The following is a 23,788-nucleotide window of genomic DNA, read 5'->3' as shown; positions in this document are numbered from 1 at the left end:
GATCTAGTCAGAGATGTGCCTGCTGCCTGCATGGGGGTGGACAAGGTGAACTTTGAGGGTCCCTTTTGACCTGATGCACTCTGAATCTGTGGGAATCCCTCACTCATTCCCTGCCTGACATCTTCCACTCAACTCAAGAGGAAAAACTGAAAGTTTGAGCTTCTGATCTCTTCACCTGAAGCAACTTTCGAGCTGAGGCTTCCCCAAGGGTGGTTTTATTCCAACCTGAAGTTGTAGCTGGCTTTGTTATTTTGTTGTTTTTTTTTTCTTTGTTTTTCTTCATTGAAAAAATAAAGCTGTACATCCTTCTTTAAATTCCCAAGTACCTGATGTTAGAAATTAGTCTTTTTTTTTTTTTTTGCTTTACAAGTGTTTTGGTTTTTTTGGTGGTGGTGGTTTTTCATCTACAGCACAAGCATGAGGTGCTAAGAATAAAGTAAAAAATCAAACTGAAGTCGATCAAAAGTAAGAAAATCCAAGCTCATTCTTGGTTGGAAGAGGGAGAGGTTGGAAGGGGAGAGCTTGGAAGAGGGAGGAAGGGAGAGGGAGGGAGGAAGGGAGAGGGAGGGAGGAAGGGAGAGGGAGGGAGGAAGGGAGAGGGAGGGAGGAAGGGAGAGGGAGGGAGGAAGGGAGAGGGAGGAAGGGAGAGGGAGGAAGGGAGAGGGAGGAAGGGAGAGGGAGGAAGGGAGAGGGAGGAAGGGAGAAGGAAGAAGGGAGAGGGAGGAAGGGAGAAGGAAGAAGGGAGAAGGAGGAAGGGAGAGGGAGGAAGGGAGAGGGAGGAAGGGAGAGGGAGGAAGGGAGAGGGAGGAAGGGAGAGGGAGGAAGGGAGAGGGAGGAAGGGAGAGGGAGGAAGGGAGAGGGAGGAAGGGAGAGGGAGAGAGCAAGAAAGGGAGAGGGAGAGAGCAAGAAAGGGAGAGGGAGAGAGCTTGACTGTGCTTTGAAATTTCACTGCAGGTTAGGAGCAACAGCAGAGAGCTGGAAGGATCCAGCAGCAGGAGAAGGCAGGGAGCAGCAAGCAAGCTGCTGAAGGGATCTGATGAGAGCAGGTCAGGGCAGGCCTGGTATGCAGAGCACTGGGGAGCCCATGCAGTCCAAGGGGCTCAAGTGGTGCCTTAGGACCTGTAGTCCTTCTTGCTGTAGGGCTTGTTCCCCAGGATGGTGTCTATCTCATTGACAATGTGTGAGGTCATCTTTGGGAGGACCTAAAGGTGGAAGAGAGCTGATGGTTAATGGAGCTTTCATGGAAGGCTGTCCACACTGACACCTGCAGCTCAGCTCAAGAGAGCTTCCTTCAAGGGTGCCCAAAGTCACACCTCACCACAATAAAGTTTCCTCCCAAGGTGTCCACATCATTGACATCTACAGCTCAGCTCAATAAGGTTCCTTCAAGGGTGTCCACATTGACATCTACAGCTCAGCTCAATAAAGCTTCCTCCAAGGGTGTCCACTTTGACATCTACAGCTCAGCTCAATAAAGCTTCCTCCAAGGGTGTCCACTTTGACATCTACAGCTCAGCTCAATAAAGCTTCCTCCAAGGGTGTCCACTTTGACATCTACAGCTCAGCTCAATAAAGCTTCCTCCAAGGGTGTCCACTTTGACATCTACAGCTCAGCTCAATAAGGTTCCTCCAAGGGTGTCCACTTTGACATCTACAGCTCAGCTCAATAAGGTTCCTTCAAGGGTGTCCACTTTGACATCTACAGCTCAGCTCAATAAGGTTCCTTCAAGGGTGTCCACTTTGACATCTACAGCTCAGCTCAATAAGGTTCCTTCAAGGGTGTCCACATTGACATCTACAGCTCAGCTCAATAAGGTTCCTTCAAGGGTGTCCACTTTGACATCTACAGCTCAGCTCAATAAGGTTCCTTCAAGGGTGTCCACTTTGACATCTACAGCTCAGCTCAATAAGGTTCCTTCAAGGGTGTCCACATTGACATCTACAGCTCAGCTCAATAAAGCTTCCTCCAAGGGTGTCCACTTTGACATCTACAGCTCAGCTCAATAAGGTTCCTTCAAGGGTGTCCACTTTGACATCTACAGCTCAGCTCAATAAGGTTCCTTCAAGGGTGTCCACTTTGACATCTACAGCTCAGCTCAATAAGGTTCCTTCAAGGGTGTCCACTTTGACATCTACAGCTCAGCTCAATAAGGTTCCTTCAAGGGTGTCCACTTTGACATCTACAGCTCAGCTCAATAAGGTTCCTTCAAGGGTGTCCACTTTGACATCTACAGCTCAGCTCAATAAGGTTCCTTCAAGGGTGTCCACTTTGACATCTACAGCTCAGCTCAATAAGGTTCCTTCAAGGGTGTCCACTTTGACATCTACAGCTCAGCTCAATAAGGTTCCTTCAAGGGTGTCCACTTTGACATCTACAGCTCAGCTCAATAAGGTTCCTTCAAGGGTGTCCACTTTGACATCTACAGCTCAGCTCAATAAGGTTCCTTCAAGGGTGTCCACTTTGACATCTACAGCTCAGCTCAATAAGGTTCCTTCAAGGGTGTCCACTTTGACATCTACAGCTCAGCTCAATAAGGTTCCTTCAAGGGTGTCCACTTTGACATCTACAGCTCAGCTCAATAAGGTTCCTTCAAGGGTGTCCACTTTGACATCTACAGCTCAGCTCAATAAGGTTCCTTCCAGGGTGTCCACTTTGACATCTACAGCTCAGCTCAATAAGGTTCCTTCCAGGGTGTCCACTTTGACATCTACAGCTCAGCTCAATAAGGTTCCTTCCAGGGTGTCCACTTTGACATCTACAGCTCAGCTCAATAAAGCTTCCTCCAAGGGTGTCCACTTTGACATCTACAGCTCAGCTCAATAAGGTTCCTTCAAGGGTGTCCACATTGACATCTACAGCTCAGCTCAATAAGGTTCCTTCAAGGGTGCCCACTTTGACATCTACAGCTCAGCTCAATAAGGTTCCTTCAAGGGTGCCCACTTTGACATCTACAGCTCAGCTCAATAAAGTTTCCTTCAAGGGTGCCCAAATTTATGTCTCACCACAATAAGGTTTCAAGTAGTGGCCATGGTCATGGTCTTGTTGGACTTGATCCTGAAGGTCTTTCCCAACCTTAATAATTCCATAATCTTTTGTAGAATCAGAGAATTGGTTGGTTTGGGAAAGACCTCCAAGATCATTGAGTCCAACCTTCAACCCAACCCCACCGTGGCAACTAAACCCTGTCCCCAAGTGCCATGGCCACAAGTGTCTGGAACACCTTCAGGGGTGGGGACTCCTCCACCTCCCTGAGCAACGTATTCATAGCTTCATAGAACGGTTTGGGTTGGAAGGGACCTTGGAGACCATCCAGTTCCAACCCCCTGCCATGGACAGGGACGCCTCCCCCCAGCCCAGGTTGCTCAGGGCCTGGCCTTGAACACCTCCAAGGAGGGGACATCCCTGGGTTGGTGTTACCCTCCCCGCCCCTGGAGCTGACCCCTTCACCTCAGCTGGGATGCCACCACCTTGCACTTGCCTGTATGGCTCCGAGGTTCTCTATCAGCTGCTCTGGGTTGGAAGATCCCAGGAGGACAGAGCTGACCCCTTCATTCCTCAGGCACCATGCTGGGGAGGAAGCCAGAGGATGGTCAGGAACATGCTGTGTATAACCTGGCACTGCTCCAGGCCCCAGCTTCTGCCAGAGCTTCTCTCTCTGTTTGAGGACATGGTTTGGCTGAACAAGACACTGCCAAGAGCCTGGCCCCAGCCTCTTGTCCCCCAGCCTTTAGCTCTTGCTGAGCATTGCTCAGCTGCCCTCTGGGGCTGCTCTTCTGCAGGCTCTCAGCCCCAGGGCTCTCAGCCTTTGCTCCTCACAGAGCTGCTCCAGGCCCCTCAGCAGCTCTGCAGCCTCCCCTGGACTCTCTCCAGCAGTTCTCTGTCTCTGGAACTGTGGAGCCCAGAACTGACCCCAGGACTCCAGCTGTGGCCTCAGCAGGGCAGAGAAGGGGAGAAGTAGAACCTCCCTCAACTCTTCCTCATCCACCCCAGGACACCACTGCCCTCCTTGCCCCCAAGGGCACACTGCTGGCTCCTGGTGACTTTGTTGTCCCCCAGCACTCCCAGGTCCTTCTCCACAGAGCTGCTCTCCAGCAGCTCCTCCCTCACCTGTGCTGCTGCAGGAGGTTATTGCTCCCTAGGTACAAGACTCTACACTTGCCCTGGTTGAACCTCATGAGGTTCCCCTCCACCCAGCTTTCTAGATCTGTAGATGCTGCAAAACCAGAGCCAGGCTTTGTCCTGTTGGACACTGGACACAGCTTCTGCATCCCCACCACTGCTATTAAAGGAGTGATGGGAGCAAAACCAGAGGTCCTGCAGCTCCAGGGGCACCACCAGAGGTCCTGCAGCTCTAGGGGCACCACTAGAGGCCCTGCACCTCCAGGAGCACCACTAGAGGCCCTGCACCTCCAGGAGCACCACCAGAGACCGTGCAGCTCCAGGGGTGTGTGCAAGGTTTCCCCTGCACTCCCCTTTCAACACCCCACAAACCTGCACTTGAGGGAGCTCCTCTGCACACCAGGAGGATGGTGTGAGCCCAGCAGAGGGGGAGGGGTGGGGGGATGGTATGAGCCCAGCAGAGGGGGAGGGGTGGGGGGATGGTATGAGCCCAGCAGAGGGGGAGGGGTGGGGGGATGGTGTGAGCCCAGCAGAGGGGGAGGGGTGGGGGGATGGTATGAGCCCAGCAGAGGGGGAGGGGTGGGGGGATGGTGTGAGCCCAGCAGAGGGGGAGGGGTGGGGGGATGGTGTGAGCCCAGCAGAGGGGGAGGGGTGGGGGGATGGTATGAGCCCAGCAGAGGGGGAGGGGTGGGGGGATGGTGTGAGCCCAGCAGAGGGGGAGGGGTGGGGGGATGGTGTGAGCCCAGCAGAGGGGGAGGGGTGGGGGGATGGTATGAGCCCAGCAGAGGGGGAGGGGTGGGGGGATGGTGTGAGCCCAGCAGAGGGGGAGGGGTGGGGGGATGGTGTGAGCCCAGCAGAGGGGGAGGGGTGGGGGGATGGTATGAGCCCAGCAGAGGGGGAGGGGTGGGGGGATGGTATGAGCCCAACAGAGGGGGAAGGGTGGGGGATGGTGTGAGCCCAGCAGAGGGGGAGGGGTGGGGGGATGGTGTGAGCCCAGCAGAGGGGGAGGGGTGGGGGGATGGTATGAGCCCAGCAGAGGGGGAGGGGTGGGGGGATGGTATGAGCCCAGCAGAGGGGGAGGGGTGGGGGGATGGTGTGAGCCCAGCAGAGGGGGAGGGGTGGGGGGATGGTATGAGCCCAGCAGAGGGGGAGGGGTGGGGGGATGGTATGAGCCCAACAGAGGGGGAGGGGTGGGGGGATGGTATGAGCCCAACAGAGGGGGAAGGGTGGGGGATGGTGTGAGCCCAACAGAGGGGGGAGGGGTGGGGATGGTGTGACCCCAACAGAGGGGGGAGGGGTGGGGGTGGTGTGACCCCAACAGAGGAGGGAGGGGTGGGGGTGGTGTGACCCCAGCAGAGGGGGGAGGGGTGGGGGATGGTGTGACCCCAACAGAGGGGGGAGGGGTGGGGGTGGTGTGACCCCAGCAGAGGGGGGAGAGGTGGGGGATGGTGTGAGCCCAGCAGAGGGGGAGGGGTGGGGGATGGTGTGAGCCCAGCAGAGGGGGAGGGGTGGTGGCACTGTGCCCTCCTTAGCACCTACCCACGGCCAGCTGGGGCAGGGTGCAGCCCAGGCGCTCGGCGATGGGCGACAGATCCTTCAGCTTTCCCTGCTGCTTCCTGCCCTCCTCGCTGATGATCTTCTCCTTCAGCCACTGGTAGCACTGCAGATCACACAATCACAGCATGCCAGGGGTTGGAAGGGGCCTCTGGAGGTCACCCAGTCCAAGCCCCTGCCAGAGCAGGGCACCCAGGGCAGGGCACCCAGAACACAGCCAGGTGGGGCTGAAAGCTCTCCAGAGACTCCACAACCTCTCTGGGCAGCCTGCTCCAGAGCTCCAGCAGCCTCACAGGACAGAAGTTTCTCCTCATGTTGAGGTGGAACTTGCTGGGTTCCAGTCTGTGCCCATTGCCTCTTGTCCCACCACAGGACACCACTGACAAGATCCTGGTCCCTTCATCTTGCTCCCCACCCCCCAGATATTGATAAGCATTGATCAGATCCCCTCTCAGCCTCCTCCTCTCCAGCCTCAACATCCCCAGGGCTCTCAGCCTTTCTTCACAGGAGAGATGTTCCAGTCCCTTCATCATCCTCATAGCTCTCCCCTGGACTCTCTCCAGCAGGTCTCTGTCTGTCTTGTCCTGGGGAGCCCAAAGCTGGATTCAGTACTTGAGGTGTGATCTCAGCAGGGCAGAGCAGAGGGAGAGGAGACCCTCCCTAGCCCTGCTGGCTAATGAAGCACAGGAGACAGCATCTTCCACCATGGAAAACTGAAAGCATTTGGAAAAGCCACATCCAGCCCAGGGGGTAGCAGATGCTCAGCAACAGCACTTTGATACCAAGAACAGCCACAGCAGGACTTGATTGGCTCTTGGAGGAATCTACATCTGTATCTCTCTGGCTTTATCCAACTGATGGACTCAAGCCAGAACCTGGAACCTCCTTGGGTTTTATTTTGGACCACTGGATGCCACCAGAATGGGGGGAAAAAAAAGTCTTCTCCACAAGTCCTTCACTACATGGCAGCAGATGACAAAGAACTACTCAGTCTTCAGAGACCTTTGGTTGGGCTCTTCTCCCAAGGAACAAGCAACTGGCCAAGAGGAACTGGCCCCAAGTTGTGCCAGGAGGGGTTTAGGTTGGCCAGGAGGAACAATTCTGCCCCAAGAGGGTTGTTAAGCCCTGGCCCAGGCTGCCCAGGGCAGTGGTGGAGTCCCCATCCCTGGAGGGGTTTCCAAGCTGTCAGATGTGGTGCTGAGGGCCAGGGTTGGGTGCTGAGCTGGCAGTGCTGGGGGAGCAGCTCCAGTTAATGACCTGAAAGGTCTCTTCCAGCCAACACAACTCCCTGATTCCATGATCCACATCAGCTGGGAGCCATCAAGCACAACAGGAAGCTGGGCTGGAGCCACCTCATGGACTGGGTGGTGACTGCAGAGCCCTCCAGAGCCTGGCTCCAGCCTGGGGCTGCCCCAAACCAGCAGCTCACTGCAGTGGGAACCACAGCCTCTTCCTCACCCCCAGCCTCTTCCTCACCCCCAGCCTGCACGCTTTGGAGTGTGGTTGCCAGAGAAACTGAGCTGACCTCTGGACACAGACCACGCAGCAGCTTCTCCCCAGGGATCTGTTTCCCCTTCCCCTTCTGTCTCCTCCCCTCCAACCATACCTTTAGTGCAGCCCTTGAGCTTTCTGGGACCCCATTGCCATATTTCCCTGAGATGATCCCACAAGCCAGTGGAGACCACGTCATGGCTCCAACTCCTGCAGAGGAAACAAAGGCAGAGGTTTGCAAGGGGGGAGGAAGAGGGCTGGGAGCAGTCAGAGTTGTACCAAGAAGAGGACTTTGTAGCTAAAAGGAAAGCAAAGCAGGAGAGTTGCTGCCTGCTGGGGGCTGAAAGGGACCTCTGAGGATCACCCAGGCCAGCTCTCCTGCTAGCACAGGTTGTGCACCCAGAACCTCCTCAAGAGAGCCTCCATCCCCATCCTGGCTCCAGCCCAAGACCCAAACTCCTGAGCAGGTCTCTCCTGTGCCCACCCAGCCTGACACCATCAGCCCAGCCTGGCACCATCAGCCCAGCCTGGCTCCCCCCTCTGCCCTCTCACCACAGCAAGAGCTCACAGAGTGGTTTGGCTTGGAAGGAACCTCCAAAGCTCACCCAGTCCAACCCCCTGCAGTCAGCAGGGACATGCCCAGCTAGAGCAGGCTGCTCAGAGCCCCATCAAGCCTGGCCTGGAATATCTCCAGCCACAGTGGCTCCACCACCTCCCTGGGCAACCTGATCCAATGTTCCACCACCCTCAGAGTAAAGAACTTCTTCCCAGTGCCCAAAGGATTTCCTAATAACCAAAGGACTTCCCAATGCCCAAAGAATTTCTTCCCAGTGCCCAAAGAATTTCTTCCCAGTGCCCAAAGAATTTCTTCCCAATGCCCAAAGGACCTCTTCCCAGCGCCCAAAGGATTTCCTAATGCTGAAAGGACTTCCCAATACCCAAAGAATTTCTTCCCAGTGCCCAAAGGACTTCTTCCTAATGCCCAAAGAACTTCCCAGTGCACAAAGAACCTCGTCCCAATGCCCAAAGAACTTCTTCCCAATGCCTAAGAAGATGCAGAAGGAGACATCAGCATCCCCTGCTGGGTCTCCAGGAGCAAGCAGCAGCCCTGGCAGCTGACACCCATTTCTCTCAGGGGCACACTGAGCTGTTTTTTCCCCCTTGTAGGACATCAGAGAGGTCACTGCCTGTCCACTTCAGTGCAGGGCTGGGGAGCACACTGCCCATCCAGAGCCCCAGGTGAACCTCTTGTTGCTTCATCCTGCAAAGGAAAGAGCCCAGAGTCCCAGCAGGCCCCCACTGTACCTATTTTATGGTATAACTCAGGCAGCTGAACCTCCACCTTCTCCCTCTGGAAGAGATGGTACTCAGCTTGCTCACACACAGGGGGGATCATGTTGAACTGCCTGGCTACAGAGTAGGCTTCCTGCAGACAAAGCCAGCAGAGAGAGAACTTTTTTAAGTAGAGTCATCTGGCAGGACAGAACCCAGCAGCCAATCCTCCTGGGAGCTACAGGAGCCAGCAGCCTCAAGTTCTGCTGTCCCTGAGCAAGCTCATTCCCATCTGCCAAGGTGGAAACCAACCCCAGCCCTGCCTGTGCTGCTGGCCCCCTGCCCCTGTGCCCACCCCCACCAGGCACTGCCCACCTCCTCCAGCCCAAAGCTGCTTCAGAGGCAGCTCAGTGACAGCCCAAAGAACTTCCCAGCTGGGGAAGCATCATAGGATGCTTTGGGTGGGAGAGGACCTCTCAAGGTCACCCAGTCCAACCCACCCCTGCAGGGACAGCTACAGCTGGAGCAGGTTGCGCAGAGCCCCAAACAACCTAACCTGGAATGGTTCCAGGGATGGTGCAGCTCCCACCTCTCTGGACAAGAAGAAATGCTCCTGACAAAGCCCTGAGGGTGGGAGGGCAGGACACTGGTGGCCCCAGCCCAAGGCTTTCCAGGCAAAGCCTGGACATGGCCTCTTCAAAGTGCTGCTGACCGTGGGGCTCCTGCCCTGGGTGGGGACCATCCCCACACCAGCAGCAGCTCCCACAGGTACTGCAGCTGGAAGCCACACCTGCAGTGGAACATGGGCATGGACACCCAACAGGCACTTCCCCCAGACCCTTGAAGCCAGCCCAAATGAACCCCACATGAACCAGCCCCCAGCTACATGAGCTGAGACCCCAACCCCCAGCAGCCTGCCTCCTTTCCAGCAGCCTGGCTCCTCTGGGAAATGCTTCTGACCATTAGTGCAGGTGGGAAGGTGCTGGGAGGAGCAAACCTCCAACCTCCCCAGCCCAGAGCCACGGAGCACAGGCTGAGTGCCAGCTGCCAACAGGATGGGGCCCGAGCAAGGCTGCAGGGCTGCCCTCCAGGGGCACCTTACCATGATCTCCATGGCGCTCCAGCGTGATGTGCCCCAGTACATGGCCATGCCCTGGTTGATGACGTGTGTCATGGCCCTGACAATCTCTAGAGGGGGAGAGGGGGACAAAAAACAGACCCAGAGGTGGTGTCAGAACCACAGAGAGGCCTCTTGGTCAGTGCCAGAGCCTCCCCAAAGCCACCACAAAACGCCAAGCAGCTGTCCAGCCTGAGCGGCTTCAGCGTCACTCAGCACCACCTCTGCTGTGCCCTCCCTGCCAGGGCACGGCTGCAGGAGTAGTGGAAGGGGCAGTGTGGAGGCACTGATCCTCCAGAGGGTTCAGAACTGCTTTTGCCAACCCTTGCCCAGCACCACCTGACAAAATGTCTCTGACAACTCAACCCAGGAGGGCAGCAGGGCTGAGGGCTCAGCTCAGAGATGGAGCAAATGGGGCTTGCATTTGTTTCCTAGCAGCAGCGGTCTGCCATGGAGTACAGGACAGCAGGGCTGGGAAGGGACCTCTGAGATCCCCCAGTGCTCCAGCAGGGCACCCACAGCAGCTTGCCCAGCAGCACAATGCCCAGGGCGGGCTGGAAGATCTCCATAACCTCTCTGGGCAGCCTGCTCCAGGCCTCCAGCAGCCTTAAATTGAAGAAGTTCCTCCCCATGTTCAGATGAACTTCTGATGTTCAGTCTGTGCCCATTGCCCCTTGTCCTGTCCCTGGGCACCACTGGACAAAGCCTGGTGTCATCCTCCTGCCACCTACCCTTGAAGTATTGATCAGCATTGATGAGATCCCCCTCAGGCTGCTCTGCTCCACACTCCCCAGCCCCAATCCTCTCAGCCTTTGCTCCTCACAGAGATGTTTCAGTGCCCTCAGCATCTTTGGAGACCTTTGCTGTGCCCTCTTCAGCAAGACCCTGTCCTCCTTGAACAGAAGAGCCCAGAACTGGACACAGAGCTCCAGCTGTGGCCTCAGCAGTGCAGAGCAGAGGGGGAGGAGAACCTCCCTTGACCTGCTGGCCACACTCTTCTTGATGCAGCCCAGGATGCCTTTGGCCTTCTTGGGCACATTGCTGGCTCTTGGTCATCCTCTTGCCCATGAGGACTCACAGGTTTTTCTCCACCCATCAGTCTCCCTCCCTGCCTCCCTTTCTCAAGGCAGAAGGGTTGATGGAGATCTTCTGCCACTCATCAGCTGGTGGCCAAGCCCAGCCCTGACCCCTGCCATATCCCAATCCACCAAACTTTTTTCCCTATTTCCGAAGCATTTTAGTCTTAGCCTTGGCCCAACACCCAACACCCCCACAGCCAAGCAGCCACTCTGCTGCCCAAGGCATGCTGGGTGCCAGGGGCAGCTCCACCACCGTCCTCCCCTCCTCCCAGCCCTGGCACCAGCAGCCTCTCCCTGCATTCAGTTGTCTATTTTTTGCCAGGCTGCCACGGAGGAGGTTTGTTAAGCATCTCATCACATGCCTCTTACACATCTCAGTCCATGCTGGTTTGCCTTCCTCCCACCTCTACTCCTTCCCAGTTATAAAATGAAGTCAACTCAGAAATAATAATTTAAAAAGGGGAAAAAAAGGCAAAGGGGGGAAAAGCAAAGGGGGGAAAAGCAAAGGGGGGAAAAGCAAAGGGGGGAAAAGGCAAAGGGGGGAAAAGGCAAAGGGGGGGAAAGGCAAAGGGGGGGAAAAGCAAAGGGGGGAAAAGCAAAGGGGGAGAAAAGCAAAGGGGGGGAAAGCAAAGGGGGGGAAAGCAAAGGGGGAGAAAAGCAAAGGGGGGGAAAGCAAAGGGGGGGAAAGCAAAGGGGGGGAAAGGCAAAGGGGGAGAAAAGCAAAGGGGGGGAAAGCAAAGGGGGGGAAAGGCAAAGGGGAGGAAAGGCAAAGGGGAGGAAAGGCAAAGGGGGGGAAAGGCAAAGGGGGGGAAAGGCAAAGGGGGGGAAAGGCAAAGGGGGGGAAAGGCAAAGGGGGAGAAAGGCAAAGGGGGAGAAAGGCAAAGGGGGAGAAAGGCAAAGGGGGGGAAAGCAAAGGGGGGGAAAGGCAAAGGGGGAGAAAGGCAAAGGGGGGGAAAGCAAAGGGGGGGAAAGGCAAAGGGGGAGAAAGGCAAAGGGGGAGAAAGGCAAAGGGGGGGAAAGCAAAGGGGGGGAAAGGCAAAGGGGGAGAAAAGCAAAGGGGGGGAAAGGCAAAGGGGGAGAAAAGCAAAGGGGGAGAAAAGCAAAGGGGGAGAAAGGCAAAGGGGGAGAAAGGCAAAGGGGGAGAAAAGCAAAGGGGGAGAAAAGCAAAGGGGGAGAAAAGCAAAGGGGGAGAAAAGCAAAGGGGGAGAAAGGCAAAGGGGGGGAAAGGCAAAGGGGAGAAAGGCAAAGGGGGAGAAAGGCAAAGGGGGAGAAAGGCAAAGGGGGAGAAAGGCAAAGGGGGAGAAAAGCAAAGGGGGGGAAAGCAAAGGGGGAGAAAAGCAAAGGGGGAGAAAGGCAAAGGGGGGGAAAAGCAAAGGGGAGAAAAGCAAAGGGGGAAAGGCAAAGGGGGAGAAAAGCAAAGGGGGAGAAAAGCAAAGGGGGAGAAAAGCAAAGGGGGAGAAAAGCAAAGGGGGGAAAAGCAAAGGGGGAGAAAAGCAAAGGGGGAGAAAAGCAAAGGGGGAGAAAAGCAAAGGGGGAGAAAGGCAAAGGGGGAGAAAGGCAAAGGGGGGGAAAGCAAAGGGGGAGAAAAGCAAAGGGGAGAAAGGCAAAGGGGGAGAAAAGCAAAGGGGGAGAAAGGCAAAGGGGGGGAAAAGCAAAGGGGGAGAAAGGCAAAGGGGGAGAAAGGCAAAGGGGGAGAAAAGCAAAGGGGGAGAAAAGCAAAGGGGGAGAAAAGCAAAGGGGGAGAAAAGCAAAGGGGGGGAAAAGCAAAGGGGGAGAAAAGCAAAGGGGGGGAAAGGCAAAGGGGGGGAAAGGCAAAGGGGGGGAAAGGCAAAGGGGGAGAAAGGCAAAGGGGGGGAAAAGCAAAGGGGGGGAAAGGCAAAGGGGGGGAAAGGCAAAGGGGGGGAAAGGCAAAGGGGGGGAAAAGCAAAGGGGGAGAAAAGCAAAGGGGGAGAAAAGCAAAGGGGGAGAAAGGCAAAGGGGGGGAAAGGCAAAGGGGGAGAAAGGCAAAGGGGGGGAAAGGCAAAGGGGGGGAAAGGCAAAGGGGGGGAAAGGCAAAGGGGGAGAAAGGCAAAGGGGGGGAAAGGCAAAGGGGGGGAAAGGCAAAGGGGGGGAAAAGCTGCAATCTCCCTCCTGTTGTTTACCAGAGCTTGCTCCCAAGGGGCTGGAGAAGGGCTGACTTGTGAAGAGCCAAGCCCCTGGACCCCTCCCCAGTCTGCCAGCTGGGGTGGCACAAGTGGCATCACTTCAGGGTGGGGAGAGACTCTTAAGCACAAATGAATTGTTTCAAAGGCCAAAAAGCAGCCCCCCAGCAGCAGAAGCAAAAGTTGAAAGGTCTCTGAGGGCAACCCTGTGTCACCTTCCCTCCTTGCTTTGCCAGCTCTGCCCAGCACTGAGACAATGCTGGGGAGGGCTCTCATCAAGGGACCCCCCAGCAGCCTCCCTCCATGCAGTCAGAGCTGTGCTGCCCATCTGCTGGGACAGCTTCTTGGGATGACAGAAAGCACCTGGCTGGGGCAGATCAGAGCTGCAGCCTGAGCACTGAATGCAGGGAAGGGGTTGGGTTGGAAAGGACCTCAGAGCTCAGCTGTTCCAACCTCCCCTCCATGGGCAGGGACTCCTCTCAGCCAGACTCAGCCTCATCCAGCCTGGCCTTGAACACCCCCAGGCAGGAGGCACCCACAGCCTCCCTGGGCAGCCTGTGCCAGACTCTCACCACCCTCACACTGCAGAACTTCTTCCTCAGCTCCACTCTAACCCTGCTCTGCCTCAGCTCCAAACCATTCCCCCTTGGCCTGTCTCAGATACCCTCAGCAAAAGTCTCTCTGCAGCCTTCCTGCAGGATCCCTTCAGGTCCTGGCAGGCAGCTCTGAGGTCCCCCTGGAGCCTTCTCCTCTCCAGGATGCACACCCCCAGCTCCCTCAGCCTGGCCTTGTGTCTGATACCCACAGACACATCACACAGGATGGCAGACCCCAAGCAGTGGCACAGGAACCTCAACCTGCTTGCAGGCAGCCAGTGGAGGACCCAAAATGACCGACCCCAGTCCACCCTTCGGTGGATTTGGTTACCTCTTCCAGCACCACAAGCTCTGTGGGCAGAGCCCTCACCTGCTGGCACGAGCAGGGCACCTCTGCAGGTCACCTCTAAAGGGTTGTTCCCCAGAAGCAGCTACTTCCTCCTGGGAAAAGCTTGGGCATGGCAAGGAGAGGGAGCAGGGCTGGTGCCTGGTGAAGGCAGCTCTGCACTGCCTGTGCATGCCAGGCAGTGAGGCACCAACAGATGGCTCAGCAGATGCTCTGGGAGGGAAGTGGCTTAGTAGGTGAAGCAAAAAAAAGCCCCAAGCAGAGAGGAGGAAGCAGCAGCAGCAGCAGGCCATTCATAAGGCAAAATGTCCTTTTTTTCACCCTGCTGCCAGCTTCACCCAGCACCAGGGCTGCTGCCAGGGGGCTACTGGCAGGATCTGCAGCGTCCTGAGAGCTGGCAAGGCCTGGGCTCAGCTGTGCCAGGCGGGCACAGGGGGGGATGTGTTGAGCACTTGAGCACTGCCCCATCAGATGGCAGTGACTGAGCAGGGAGGTCACTCCTCCCTCCAGGGCACAGCAGCTCAGATCCCTTCACCTCAGCAGCTGCTGCACATTCCTGCACTGCTCCTAAACTCCCAGACCAGCTCCTCAAAGCCACAGCTGCTGGCACTGCTTGGCCAGCAGAGTGGCAATGCCACCCACCCCGAGGTGCCCAGCAGGTCCCTCAGCCCCATGGCCATTAAGCCAAGAGCTGTCAGCACTGCTGAGAGCCAGACCAGGAGCTGCAGAGGGATCTGCCAGTCTCTGCCTTGCTCTTGAGCTGCTTCTGACAGCTCCTGCAGCCTGCAAGTCTTTCCCCCTGCTGGTTTTGGTGGAGCTGTGAAGCTGACTCCCTACCACGGTGTGAATAGTTACGTGAGCTCCCCGGGGAGGAGCAGGAGCTGGTGGCCAATGAACAGAGCACTGAGCCCAGGAGATACTGAGGGATGCAGAACTGGGCTGCACCAGCAGGCACCAACACCCCCAGATGGCTACCAGCAGTTAGCAAAGGTCATTAAGGCTCACAGGCACCCACAGCTCTTCCACCTTGCCTGCATCTAATGCTCTGAACTCAATCAGGACCCTTCCCCACCACGGTGGAGGGGTGGGCAGCTGAGGCACCAAGGAGGAGCCCAGCCCTGGGCAGAGCATCCTTGCTCTCCATGCCCAGAGGGTCCCCACCGTGTCCTGAGGGGACCCTGCCATGCCCTGAGTGTCCCCATCATGCCCCAAGGGGTCCCCACTGTGCTCCAAGGGATCCCCACCATGCCCTGAGTGTCCCCATCATGCCCCAGGGAGTCCCCCCCATGCTCCAGGGAGTCCCCCCCATGCTCCAAGGGGACTCTACCATGTTCTGAGTGTCCCCATCATGCCCCAAGGGGTCCCCACCGTGCTCCAAGGGATCCCCATCATGCCCTAAGGGGTCTCCACTGTGCTCCAAGGGGTCCCCACCATACCCTGACTGTCCCCATCATACCCCAAGGAGTCCCCCCCTTACTCCAAGGGATCCCCATCATGCCCTAAGGGATCCCCCCCATGCTCCAAGAGGACTCTACCATGCTCTGTGTGTCCCCATCATGCCCCAAGGATTCTCCACCACACTCCAAAGGGACCCTATCATGCCCCAGGGGGTCCCCACCATGCCCTGAGGGTCCCTATCATGCCCCAAGGGGTACCCACCATGCCCCAAGAGGACCATGGCGTCACCCAGCCAAGCCTGGCAGAGGCTCAGCTGGTGCACCTCCTGCCCTTGCGGCAGTGAACCCAGGAGCTCAGCAGCTGTCTCTTGTTTCTGGCTGTGCCCTGGGCTGGTTTTGGTGCTGGGGCAGTCATGGGGCTATGTGCTGTGCCCAGGAGATGGGCACAGCAGTGCTGGCACTGTGCCCTCTCCAGAGCTGGCAGCAGCAGCTGGGTTCTGGAGATGGAGGCTTCCTTTGGCCCAGAGGCAGCCTGCCTGAAGTGCCAACACAAACTCACTCCAGGGAATCAGGGAAGGAAATGAATCCAAACAAGCTGAGAACCCCACTGGGAGCCTCCAGGTCCCAGGCAGGAGCCACAAACTCCTTTCACTGGAGCACAGCCAGAGGGAGGTGCAGGAGCTCCCACAGCAGGGGGTTCCTTTCTCGCAGCTCAAGCTTCCCCCCCCGAACCCTGAGCACAAAGCCCTGGGGGTCGTTCCCTGCCAGCCCCAGGCTCAGCCAGGTGCCAGCCTGCAGGAGCAGTCCCACTGACCTTCCATGGGGGTGTTGTTGTCCGGGCGGTTGGCGAACACCACATCCACATACTCCAGCTGCAGCCTCTGCAGGGAAGCCTTCAGCCCTGGGGACAGCCAAGCAGAGGCAAGAAATGCTCAGAGCCAGCCACACAGCTCCTGAGGGCTGGAGGATGGGCTGCTTAGATGCTGGGGGTGGGCTGAGAGCTGGCTGAAGGACAGAGCTCAGAGGGTTGTGATCAGTGGGGCAGGGTCTGCCTGGGGACCTGTGGTGTCCCCCTGGGGTCAGGGTTGTGATCAGTGGAGCAGGGTCTGCCTGGGGACCTGTGGTGTCCCCCTGGGGTCAGGATTGTGATCAATGGGGCAGGGTCTGCCTGGGAACCTGTGGCTGGTGCTGGTCCCCTGGGGTCAGGCCTGGCTCCAGTCTTGTCCAACAGCTTCATCAATGACCTGGATGGAAGGACTGAGTGGACCCTGGGCCAGATTGCTGATGGGACCACACTGGAGGAGTGGCTGAGACCCCCCAGGCTGTGCTGCCTTCAGCCAGACCTGGCCAGACTAAGAGCTGGGGCAGAGGAACCTCAGAAAGTTCAAGCAGGGCAAGGGCAGAGTCCTGCAGCTGGGGAGGAGCAGCAGGACTGGGGATGGAGGAGCTGCTGGGGAGCAGCTCTGTGGAGAAGGACCTGGGAGTGCTGAGGGACAGCAAAGTCACCAGGAGCCAGCAGTGTGCCCTTGGGGGCAAGGAGGGCAGTGGTGTCCTGGGGTGGATGAGGAAGAGTGTGGGCAGCAGGGCAAGGGAGGTTCTCCTGCCCCTCTGCTCTGCCCTGCTGAGGGCACAGCTGGAATATTGTGTCCAGGTCTGGGCTCCCCAGTTCAAGGGACAGAGAACTGCTGGAGAGAGTCCAGGGGAGGCTGCAGAGCTGCTGAGGGGCCTGGAGCAGCTCTGTGAGGAGCAAAGGCTGAGAGCCCTGGGGCTGAGAGCCTGCAGAAGAGCCCAGCTGGCTCCAGCCTCCTTTCAGGGAGTTGCAGAGAGCAAGGAGGTTTCCTCTCAGCCTCTTCTCCAGACTGAACCCAACCATTCCCTACCCCTCCCAAGGCTGGTGCTGAACCATGGCCCTCAGCACCACATCCCTGCCTCTCTCACCCCCTTCCCATGGCCAAGCTCAAGCCAAAGCTGCTGTCTCTGCTCAGACAACTCAACTTTCTGCAAGGCTTCTGCTGCTTGCTGCTAAGCAAAGATCAAAGCCACATCTCCTCCCTCTGCTCTGCTCCCTCCCTGTACCCTCAAACGACCCTCACCATGGCACAGGAGCCTCAATTTTCCTTCCCTAATTTTCCTTGGCAGCAAACAGCAGCTGAACCAAGCAGTGCTGTAATCAATTAGTGCTTATCTCACCAATCAAAGAGGAGCCTTAATTAGCTCCATATCCACTGAGGAGAATCAATTCTCCCTGCTCCTGGATGGAGCTGCTCTGGGGGGATTCCAGCCCTGGATCTTTAACCTGGAGCTGCTCTGGAGGGATTCCAGCCCTGGATCTGTAACCTGGAGCTGCTCTAGGGGGATTCCAGCCCTGGATCCTTAACCTGGAGCTGCTCTGAGGGGATTCCAGCCCTGGATTGTTAATCTGGAGCTGCTCTGAGGGGATTCCAGCCCCAGATCGTTAACCTGGAGCTGTTCTGAGGGGATTCCAGCCTGGGATCCTTAACCTGGAGCTGCTTTGGAGGGATTCCAGACCTGTATTGTTACCCTGGGAGGGCTTTGTGTGAGCAAGGAGGTTGCTCTCCCTGTTTGAGGAAAGCTGGAAGAGTGGGCTGGGTGGGAAGGGACCTTCCAAGCTCCCCCAATCCAACCCCCCTGCAGCCAGCAGGGACAGCTGCAGCCAGAGCAGGTTGCTCACAGCCCCAGACAGCCTGACCTGGAATGGTTCCAGGGCTGGGACAGCTTCCACCTCTCTGTGCAGCCTGGGCCAGGTTCTCACCAGCCTCAAGGTGAAGAACTTCTTCCTTACATCTGATCATAGAATCATTTAGGTTGGAAAAAGACCTCCAGGTCCAAGCCTAATCCTCCCATTGAACTCGAAACTCATCAGCCCTTGGCCAGTCCTGACAGGCCCTGCTAAAAAGCCTCTCCCCAGCTTTCTTCTTGAATCCTTTAAGAACTGAAAAGCCACCAGAAGGTCTCTTGGAGCCTTCTGCAGGGAGAACAACTCCAACTCTCTCAGCCTGTCCTCAGCCAGTCCCCTGACCACCTCCTCCATGGTCCTCATCTGCAGCCTTTGGTGCATTTGGGGCTGGCACAGAGGAGTCATCAGGGCATAGAATCACAGAACCATTCAGGTGAGAGCAGACCTCCAAGGTCATAGACTCACAGAATTGTCAGGGCTGGAAGGGGCCTCAAGGCTCAGCCAGTCCCAACCCCCCTGCCATGGGCAGGGACACCTCACACCACAGCAGGTTGCTCACAGCCACATCCAGCCTGGCTGCAAAAACCTCCAGGGATGAGGCTTCCACCACCTCCCTGGGCAACCTGTGCCAGTCTCTCACCACCCTCATGGGGAAGAATTTCTTCCTCACATCCAATCTGGATCTCCCCATTTCCAGTTTTGCTCCATCCCCCCCACTCCTATCACTCCCTGACACCCTCAAAAGTCCCTCCCCAGCTTTCTTGGAGCCCCTTCAGATCCTGGAAGGCCACAAGAAGGTCTCCTCAGAGCCTTCTCCTCTCCAGACTGCACAACCCCAACTCTCTCAAGTCTGTCTCTAGAGTAGAGCAGCTCCAGCCCTCTGCTCATCCTTGTGGCCCTTCTCTGGACACCTTCCAGCCCCTCCAGACCCTTCCTGCAATAGAAGCTCCAGAACTGGACACAGAGCTCCAGGTGTGGTCTCAGCAGAGTGGAGCAGAGGGCAAGAATCCCCTCCCTGGCCCTGCTGGCCACACTTCTCTTGCTGCAGCTCAGGCTCTGCTTGGCTCTCTGGGCTCCAGTGTTCACTGCTGGCTCCTGTTGAGCCTGTCATCATCAAGTCCAACTTTCTACCCATCACCTCCTTTCCCCTTTTTTGACCACCAGACCTGGCTCATGGGAAAGCATCCCCCCATGGGCAGGCCAGGGCTGTTGCAGCATGCCCAGACCCCAACCCCATGCCCCACCTACCTTCAATGATGTGTTTTCTGGAGAGTCCTCTTTCTGTCTCAGCTCTGCAAAGGACAAAAACAGGTCCATGGCTGATGGAAGGTTGAGGTGGTCCTCATCATGCAGGGTTGGACTTCTGTCCTGCTTTGAGCCCCCCAAAAATGAAGTGACAGCAGAGAGACCCCCACACCTCCTCTGGCCTCAGTGACAACATCCTCCGGGCTGAGCAGTCCCTCTGCTTCCCTGAGCATGGTCACAGCCCTGCTGTGGGCCTGGCCTGGCTGTGAAGCTCCTGTCCAACACTTCCAAGCACCCTTCCAAGGTGCCATGACCTGGGTGCATGGTTGTGAAAGAGCAGAAGCAGAGAGCAAACACCCCGAGGGACTCTGACACTTACTTTCCACCCCAGTAGAGCTTTGTGGTTATCACCAGGCTGGACCTCCTGCAAACAGAGCAGAAGAAAAAGTCAGCAGTGCTACCAAACTGAGAGCAGCTGAGGAGCATGGCCATGGGCCAGCAGCAGTGCTCCAGCTTCTCACAGGGGGGCCCATACCTGGTCCCTCAGCAAGCATTGGACATCCTGCTTAAAGCAGGCCTAGAAGCCACTTCTCACCCCCCCTCCCCACCATGCTCAGGGCTGCAGCAGGCAAGGAGTCACCACAGGCTGGTGGCCAGGAACTGAAGTGAATTCAAGACCAAAGAATAGAGGTCAGGCTTTAATGCTGGAGTGACCCAGCTCCAGAGTCCTTACCCAAGGGCTGCAGGGCTTTTTCCTCCTCACATCCAAGCCCAGTGGATTGTGTGGGTTGGAAAAGCCTTCTGAGATCATTGAGTCCAACCAACAACCCAACCCAACCCCACCATGGCCACAGGTTTCTGGAACACCACCAGGGATGGGGACTCCACCACCTCCCTGGGCAGCCTGTGCCAATCCCTGACCACTCTGGCAGCAAAGAAATTCCTCCTCATCTCCAACCTAACCCTCCCCTGGTGCAACCTGAGGCCATTTCCTCTCATTCTTTCATTTGATACTAGGGAGAAGAGACCAATCCCCACCTCACTCCAACCTCCTTTCAGGCAGACAGCCAGTGGCCTCCCCTCAGCCTCCTCTTCTCCATGATCCCATGGTATTCCCAGAGTTATTAAAGCTCCAGGAGTGATGGACTCCCTGAGCTGACCCAGAATTCAAAGCTCCATCACCTGCAAGCCACCTTGCATGTACCACACACAACTTCTCCAGCTTTTGCTAGGCTCCACTTGATGTCTCCCACAGCACCCAGAGGATTTCCTGCTGAGTAATCATCCTCTTCACCCTCCTCACCCCTGAGCTGATCTTGGAGGGACCACCACCACAACCTCCTCTTCAGCTGCAGGCTGAGCGTCACATACACACACAGGGGAGGTCTTGAAAGCTCAACTAAATGCTCTTAAAAGGACCCCAAAGGTGCTGATGTAAAGCATTGAAAGGAGCTGGCAGCTCCTACCAGGTGGCCCAGGAGGAAGTTCCATCACAGCTTTGCATCCCTAATGCTCAGAGGAGGCTGCTGAGCCCCAGCCCCCCTGCCCTGCCCTCTGGGCAACAGGCTGATGGCCCCACAGCCATGGGAAGCCACCCTGACTACCCAGCAAGCCAGGAGAACATTTGGGTCCTGCACTTGAAAGGTCTCTCTGGCTGCTCTGAGTGGTGATGTGGTGCTGAGGGCCATGGTTTAGTGGTCGCCTGGTGGTGCTGGACTTGGTAGCCTCCGAGGTCTCTCCCAAGCAAAAGGATTCAAGCTCCCCCCACTGGCACTGGGACAGGGTCTGCAGCCCCCTCAGCCAGGAGACAGGGTCAGGAGAGAGGACCCAAGGCTTGTACCTGAACCTCCTCAAGGAAGCACCAAGAGGATCCTGTCCTGCATAACCTGGAGCTTGCCTGAAACCTGCAGCTTTTTCCCAACCTGAGCTCATTTCCCATTGGAAAAAACATCTACTGGAAAGTGTCCTGTGGGGACTGAAGCTCTCCCTAAAGCCCTGCTGCAGCATGTGGAACATCCAAGCCAAAATGAAGGGAAAGAAGGACCAGCAGGTGGAGGGAGGTTCTCCTGCCCCTCTGCTCTGCTCAGGCCACAGCTAGAGTCTGGGTCCAGGTCTGGGCTCCCCAGTTCAAGGGAGCCAGGGAACAGCTGGAGAGAGCCCAGGGGAGGCTGCAAAGCTGCTGAAGGGCCTGGAGCATCACCCATGCAAGCTCCCACCACTGCCTGGGATCTGCAGCACTGGCTCCTGGGCCAGCACCTCCTGCAGTCATTCATGCCCAAGGGGCCCTCCCCTTTGGGGGTGCCAGCAAATGCCAGCCAGTGGTACAATACCTCCAGCCCTTCTTCTTCAGGATGTTCCCCAAGATGACCTCAGCCCTGCAAAAGAGAGAGAGCCCCAGTGAGGGCAGACAGAGGAGGATGCTGAGTGCCAGCTTCTCTGGATTGTGCCACTCAGATGCCAGCCTGCAGCACCCTTCCCATGCCACCCTCCCCTTTGTGGGTGCCAGTGACCCCAGTACTGACTAGGACAGGTCCCCTCCATCAGTACAAAGCATCTCCTCCACTCACTCCCATGGGCACAAACCTCCACCCTCATGCCCTACATCTGCTCTGGGAAGGTGCTTGGAGCCCCCAGGAGGGAGGTGATGTCCCCAGCCACCTAAACACCAAGCTGTGCAAACCAGCCCAAGCCAAGCTCCTTCTGGGTGGATGTTCCTCCTTCTCAGGTGCATGGTGGCACAGAGAGCCTTAGCACCTCCTCAGCCAGAGCTGTTCCTCACAGCAGGAGCTGTGCCCAGGACCTGTTCCCAGTACCATTTGTCACCATTAAGATGAGTGCTGGCTTCTCATTTATTCAGGAGAGTTTTTTTTCTCCCTCTGCCAACAGCAAGTGGCACCAGTGACAGATTTCAGGCTTCAGACAAGAGCTTTGGGTTCTTTTTGTTATTTTTTGTTTGTTCTTTTCATGGAATCACAGAATGAGTTGGGTTGGAGGGGACCTGAAGGATCATCTGGCTCCCATCCCTGCCATGGGCAGGACACCTTCCACTAGCCCAACCTTGAGGCCTTGAGCAACCTGGTCTGGAACACTGGAACAGGCTGCCCAGGGAGGTTGTGGATGCCCGCTCCCTGGAGGTGTTCAAGGCCAGGTTGGATGAGGTCCTGGGCTGGTAGGAGGTGGGATGCCCATGGCAGGGGGATTGGAACTGGATGAGCTTTGAGGTCCCTTCCAACCTAAACCATTTAGTGATTCTAGCCCAGGTTGCTCAAGGTCTCATCCAAGCTGGCTTTGAGCACCTCCAAGGAGGGGACATCCACAGCCTCCCTGTGCAACCTGTTCCAGTGTCTCTCCACCCTCATGGGGAAGAATGTCCTCCCAATATCCAGCCCCAACCTCCCCTCTTCCAGCTGAAGGCCACTGCCTCCCTTTCTCATGGAGGCTTTCCTGGACCCCCTTGGCAAGAAGAGACTTTCCCCAGCACCTCCAGAGCCTGAGCCCCCTGCTTCCGGAGGGATTGTGCTCAGGGCCAGGTGGGAGAGGGCAGAGCAGGGGAGCAGGGTGCTGGGCACTCACTTGCCAGCTGCGTAGACCTCGGCCGTGTCGAAGAGGTTGACGCCGCTCTCGTAGGCGATGGTCATCAGCTGCTCAGCCACCTGGGAACCACAGACAGGGAGCAGTGGAGACCACAGCCCAAACATCCACTGCTCCATCCACACTGGAACCACCCCTGAAGGTGCATCAAAGGTGTTGGGAGGGCTGTGGGAACTTTTGGGGAGGGGGTAGGGCCTTTGGGTAGAGCACCCAAGAGCTCAGCTGCTGGCCCAAGGAAGCACCACAAGACAGATTCACATCAACCCATCCCAGACTTACACCAACCCATCCTAGATTCACATCAACCCATCTGAGATTTACACCAACCCATGAACCCTTCTCAGAGGAGCTTTTTGGTAGCCCAGAATTTCACAGGCTTTGAGCAGGTACTCTGCACATCTGTGGTGTTTGATACCAACAGGGCTTCCTTTGGGGTCTTTAGCTACCCACCAGCCTGTCCTGCAGCTCTCCAGAGGGGTTTGTGGGGTGTGTAAAACCCTGAAGGTGATTCATGTCCTTCTGCAGTCCCACTGCTGCCTGCACCCAGAGCAGGCTGGAAGTTCTGAGGTGGATGAGCACCCAGGCAAGGTCAGTGTCCTTTAAGGACAAGGTTAAGACAATGTCTTCAAGCACAAGGGCTGTGTTTCAGACCCTTTGTGCCATGCAGGCACACTTGGACTTCTTCTAAGCAAGGAGGGCAGGAGAGCCAGGGAGGAAAATTTATAATCAAAAGTCATAGACTGGTTTAGGTTGGAAGGGACCTTAGAGATCACCAACTCCAACCCCTTTGCCACGGGCAGGGACACCTCCCACTGGAGCAGGTTGCTCAAAGCCATCCAGTGTGGCCTTGAGCACCTGCAGGGACTGGGCAAATCCTCTCACTCCAGCCTGCAACACCAAGGAGCAAGCAGGAGCTCAGCAACCCAACATCCTCAGGAGAGACACCAAAGCCCAAGTGACTTCACAAGCCAAAGAAGCTTTGAGTTCCTCCTGCTCTGAGCTGCTACCAAAGCTCCTTTGGGGAGTTCTGCTGTGTGCAAGAGGGGAGGAAGCCAGGAGGTTGCTCTCCTTTTGAGGCAGGGTACCTGGCATGGAGGAAACCCCACGTGCTGCCCAGGGCTCTGGAGGATTATTATCCCAG

The 23,788-nt window shown here is 56.9% G+C and overlaps 1 protein-coding gene across 5 annotated transcripts in view; it reads right to left on the bottom strand.

Annotated features, from left to right (window-relative positions):
- Window positions 1–1,112: 1,112 nt before the first annotated feature.
- The window catches only part of KCNAB1 (potassium voltage-gated channel subfamily A regulatory beta subunit 1), an 86,225-nt gene continuing 63,549 nt past the window's right edge, over window positions 1,113–23,788 (bottom strand). For 3 of the 5 annotated variants that reach the window (XM_054385710.1, XM_054385711.1, XM_054385712.1), the window contains exons 4-14: window positions 22,630–22,709; window positions 21,387–21,431; window positions 19,436–19,480; window positions 19,060–19,103; window positions 15,928–16,014; window positions 9,540–9,625; window positions 8,471–8,591; window positions 7,281–7,375; window positions 5,660–5,780; window positions 3,480–3,568; window positions 1,113–1,202 (exon numbers count right to left, since the gene is read on the bottom strand). In XM_054385710.1, the coding sequence (XP_054241685.1) occupies window positions 1,113–1,202; window positions 3,480–3,568; window positions 5,660–5,780; window positions 7,281–7,375; window positions 8,471–8,591; window positions 9,540–9,625; window positions 15,928–16,014; window positions 19,060–19,103; window positions 19,436–19,480; window positions 21,387–21,431; window positions 22,630–22,709 (903 nt within the window). The remainder of the gene's footprint in view (window positions 1,203–3,479; window positions 3,569–5,659; window positions 5,781–7,280; window positions 7,376–8,470; window positions 8,592–9,539; window positions 9,626–15,927; window positions 16,015–19,059; window positions 19,104–19,435; window positions 19,481–21,386; window positions 21,432–22,629; window positions 22,710–23,788) is intronic. The other 2 variants (XM_054385713.1, XM_054385714.1) reach the window with 1 other exon arrangement.

Source organism: Indicator indicator, chromosome 13, assembly GCF_027791375.1.
Source record: "Indicator indicator isolate 239-I01 chromosome 13, UM_Iind_1.1, whole genome shotgun sequence".
NCBI lineage: Eukaryota > Metazoa > Chordata > Aves > Piciformes > Indicatoridae > Indicator > Indicator indicator.
The sequence above is the reverse complement of the archived record's forward strand: the minus strand, read 5'-3'. Positions and strand labels throughout refer to the sequence as shown.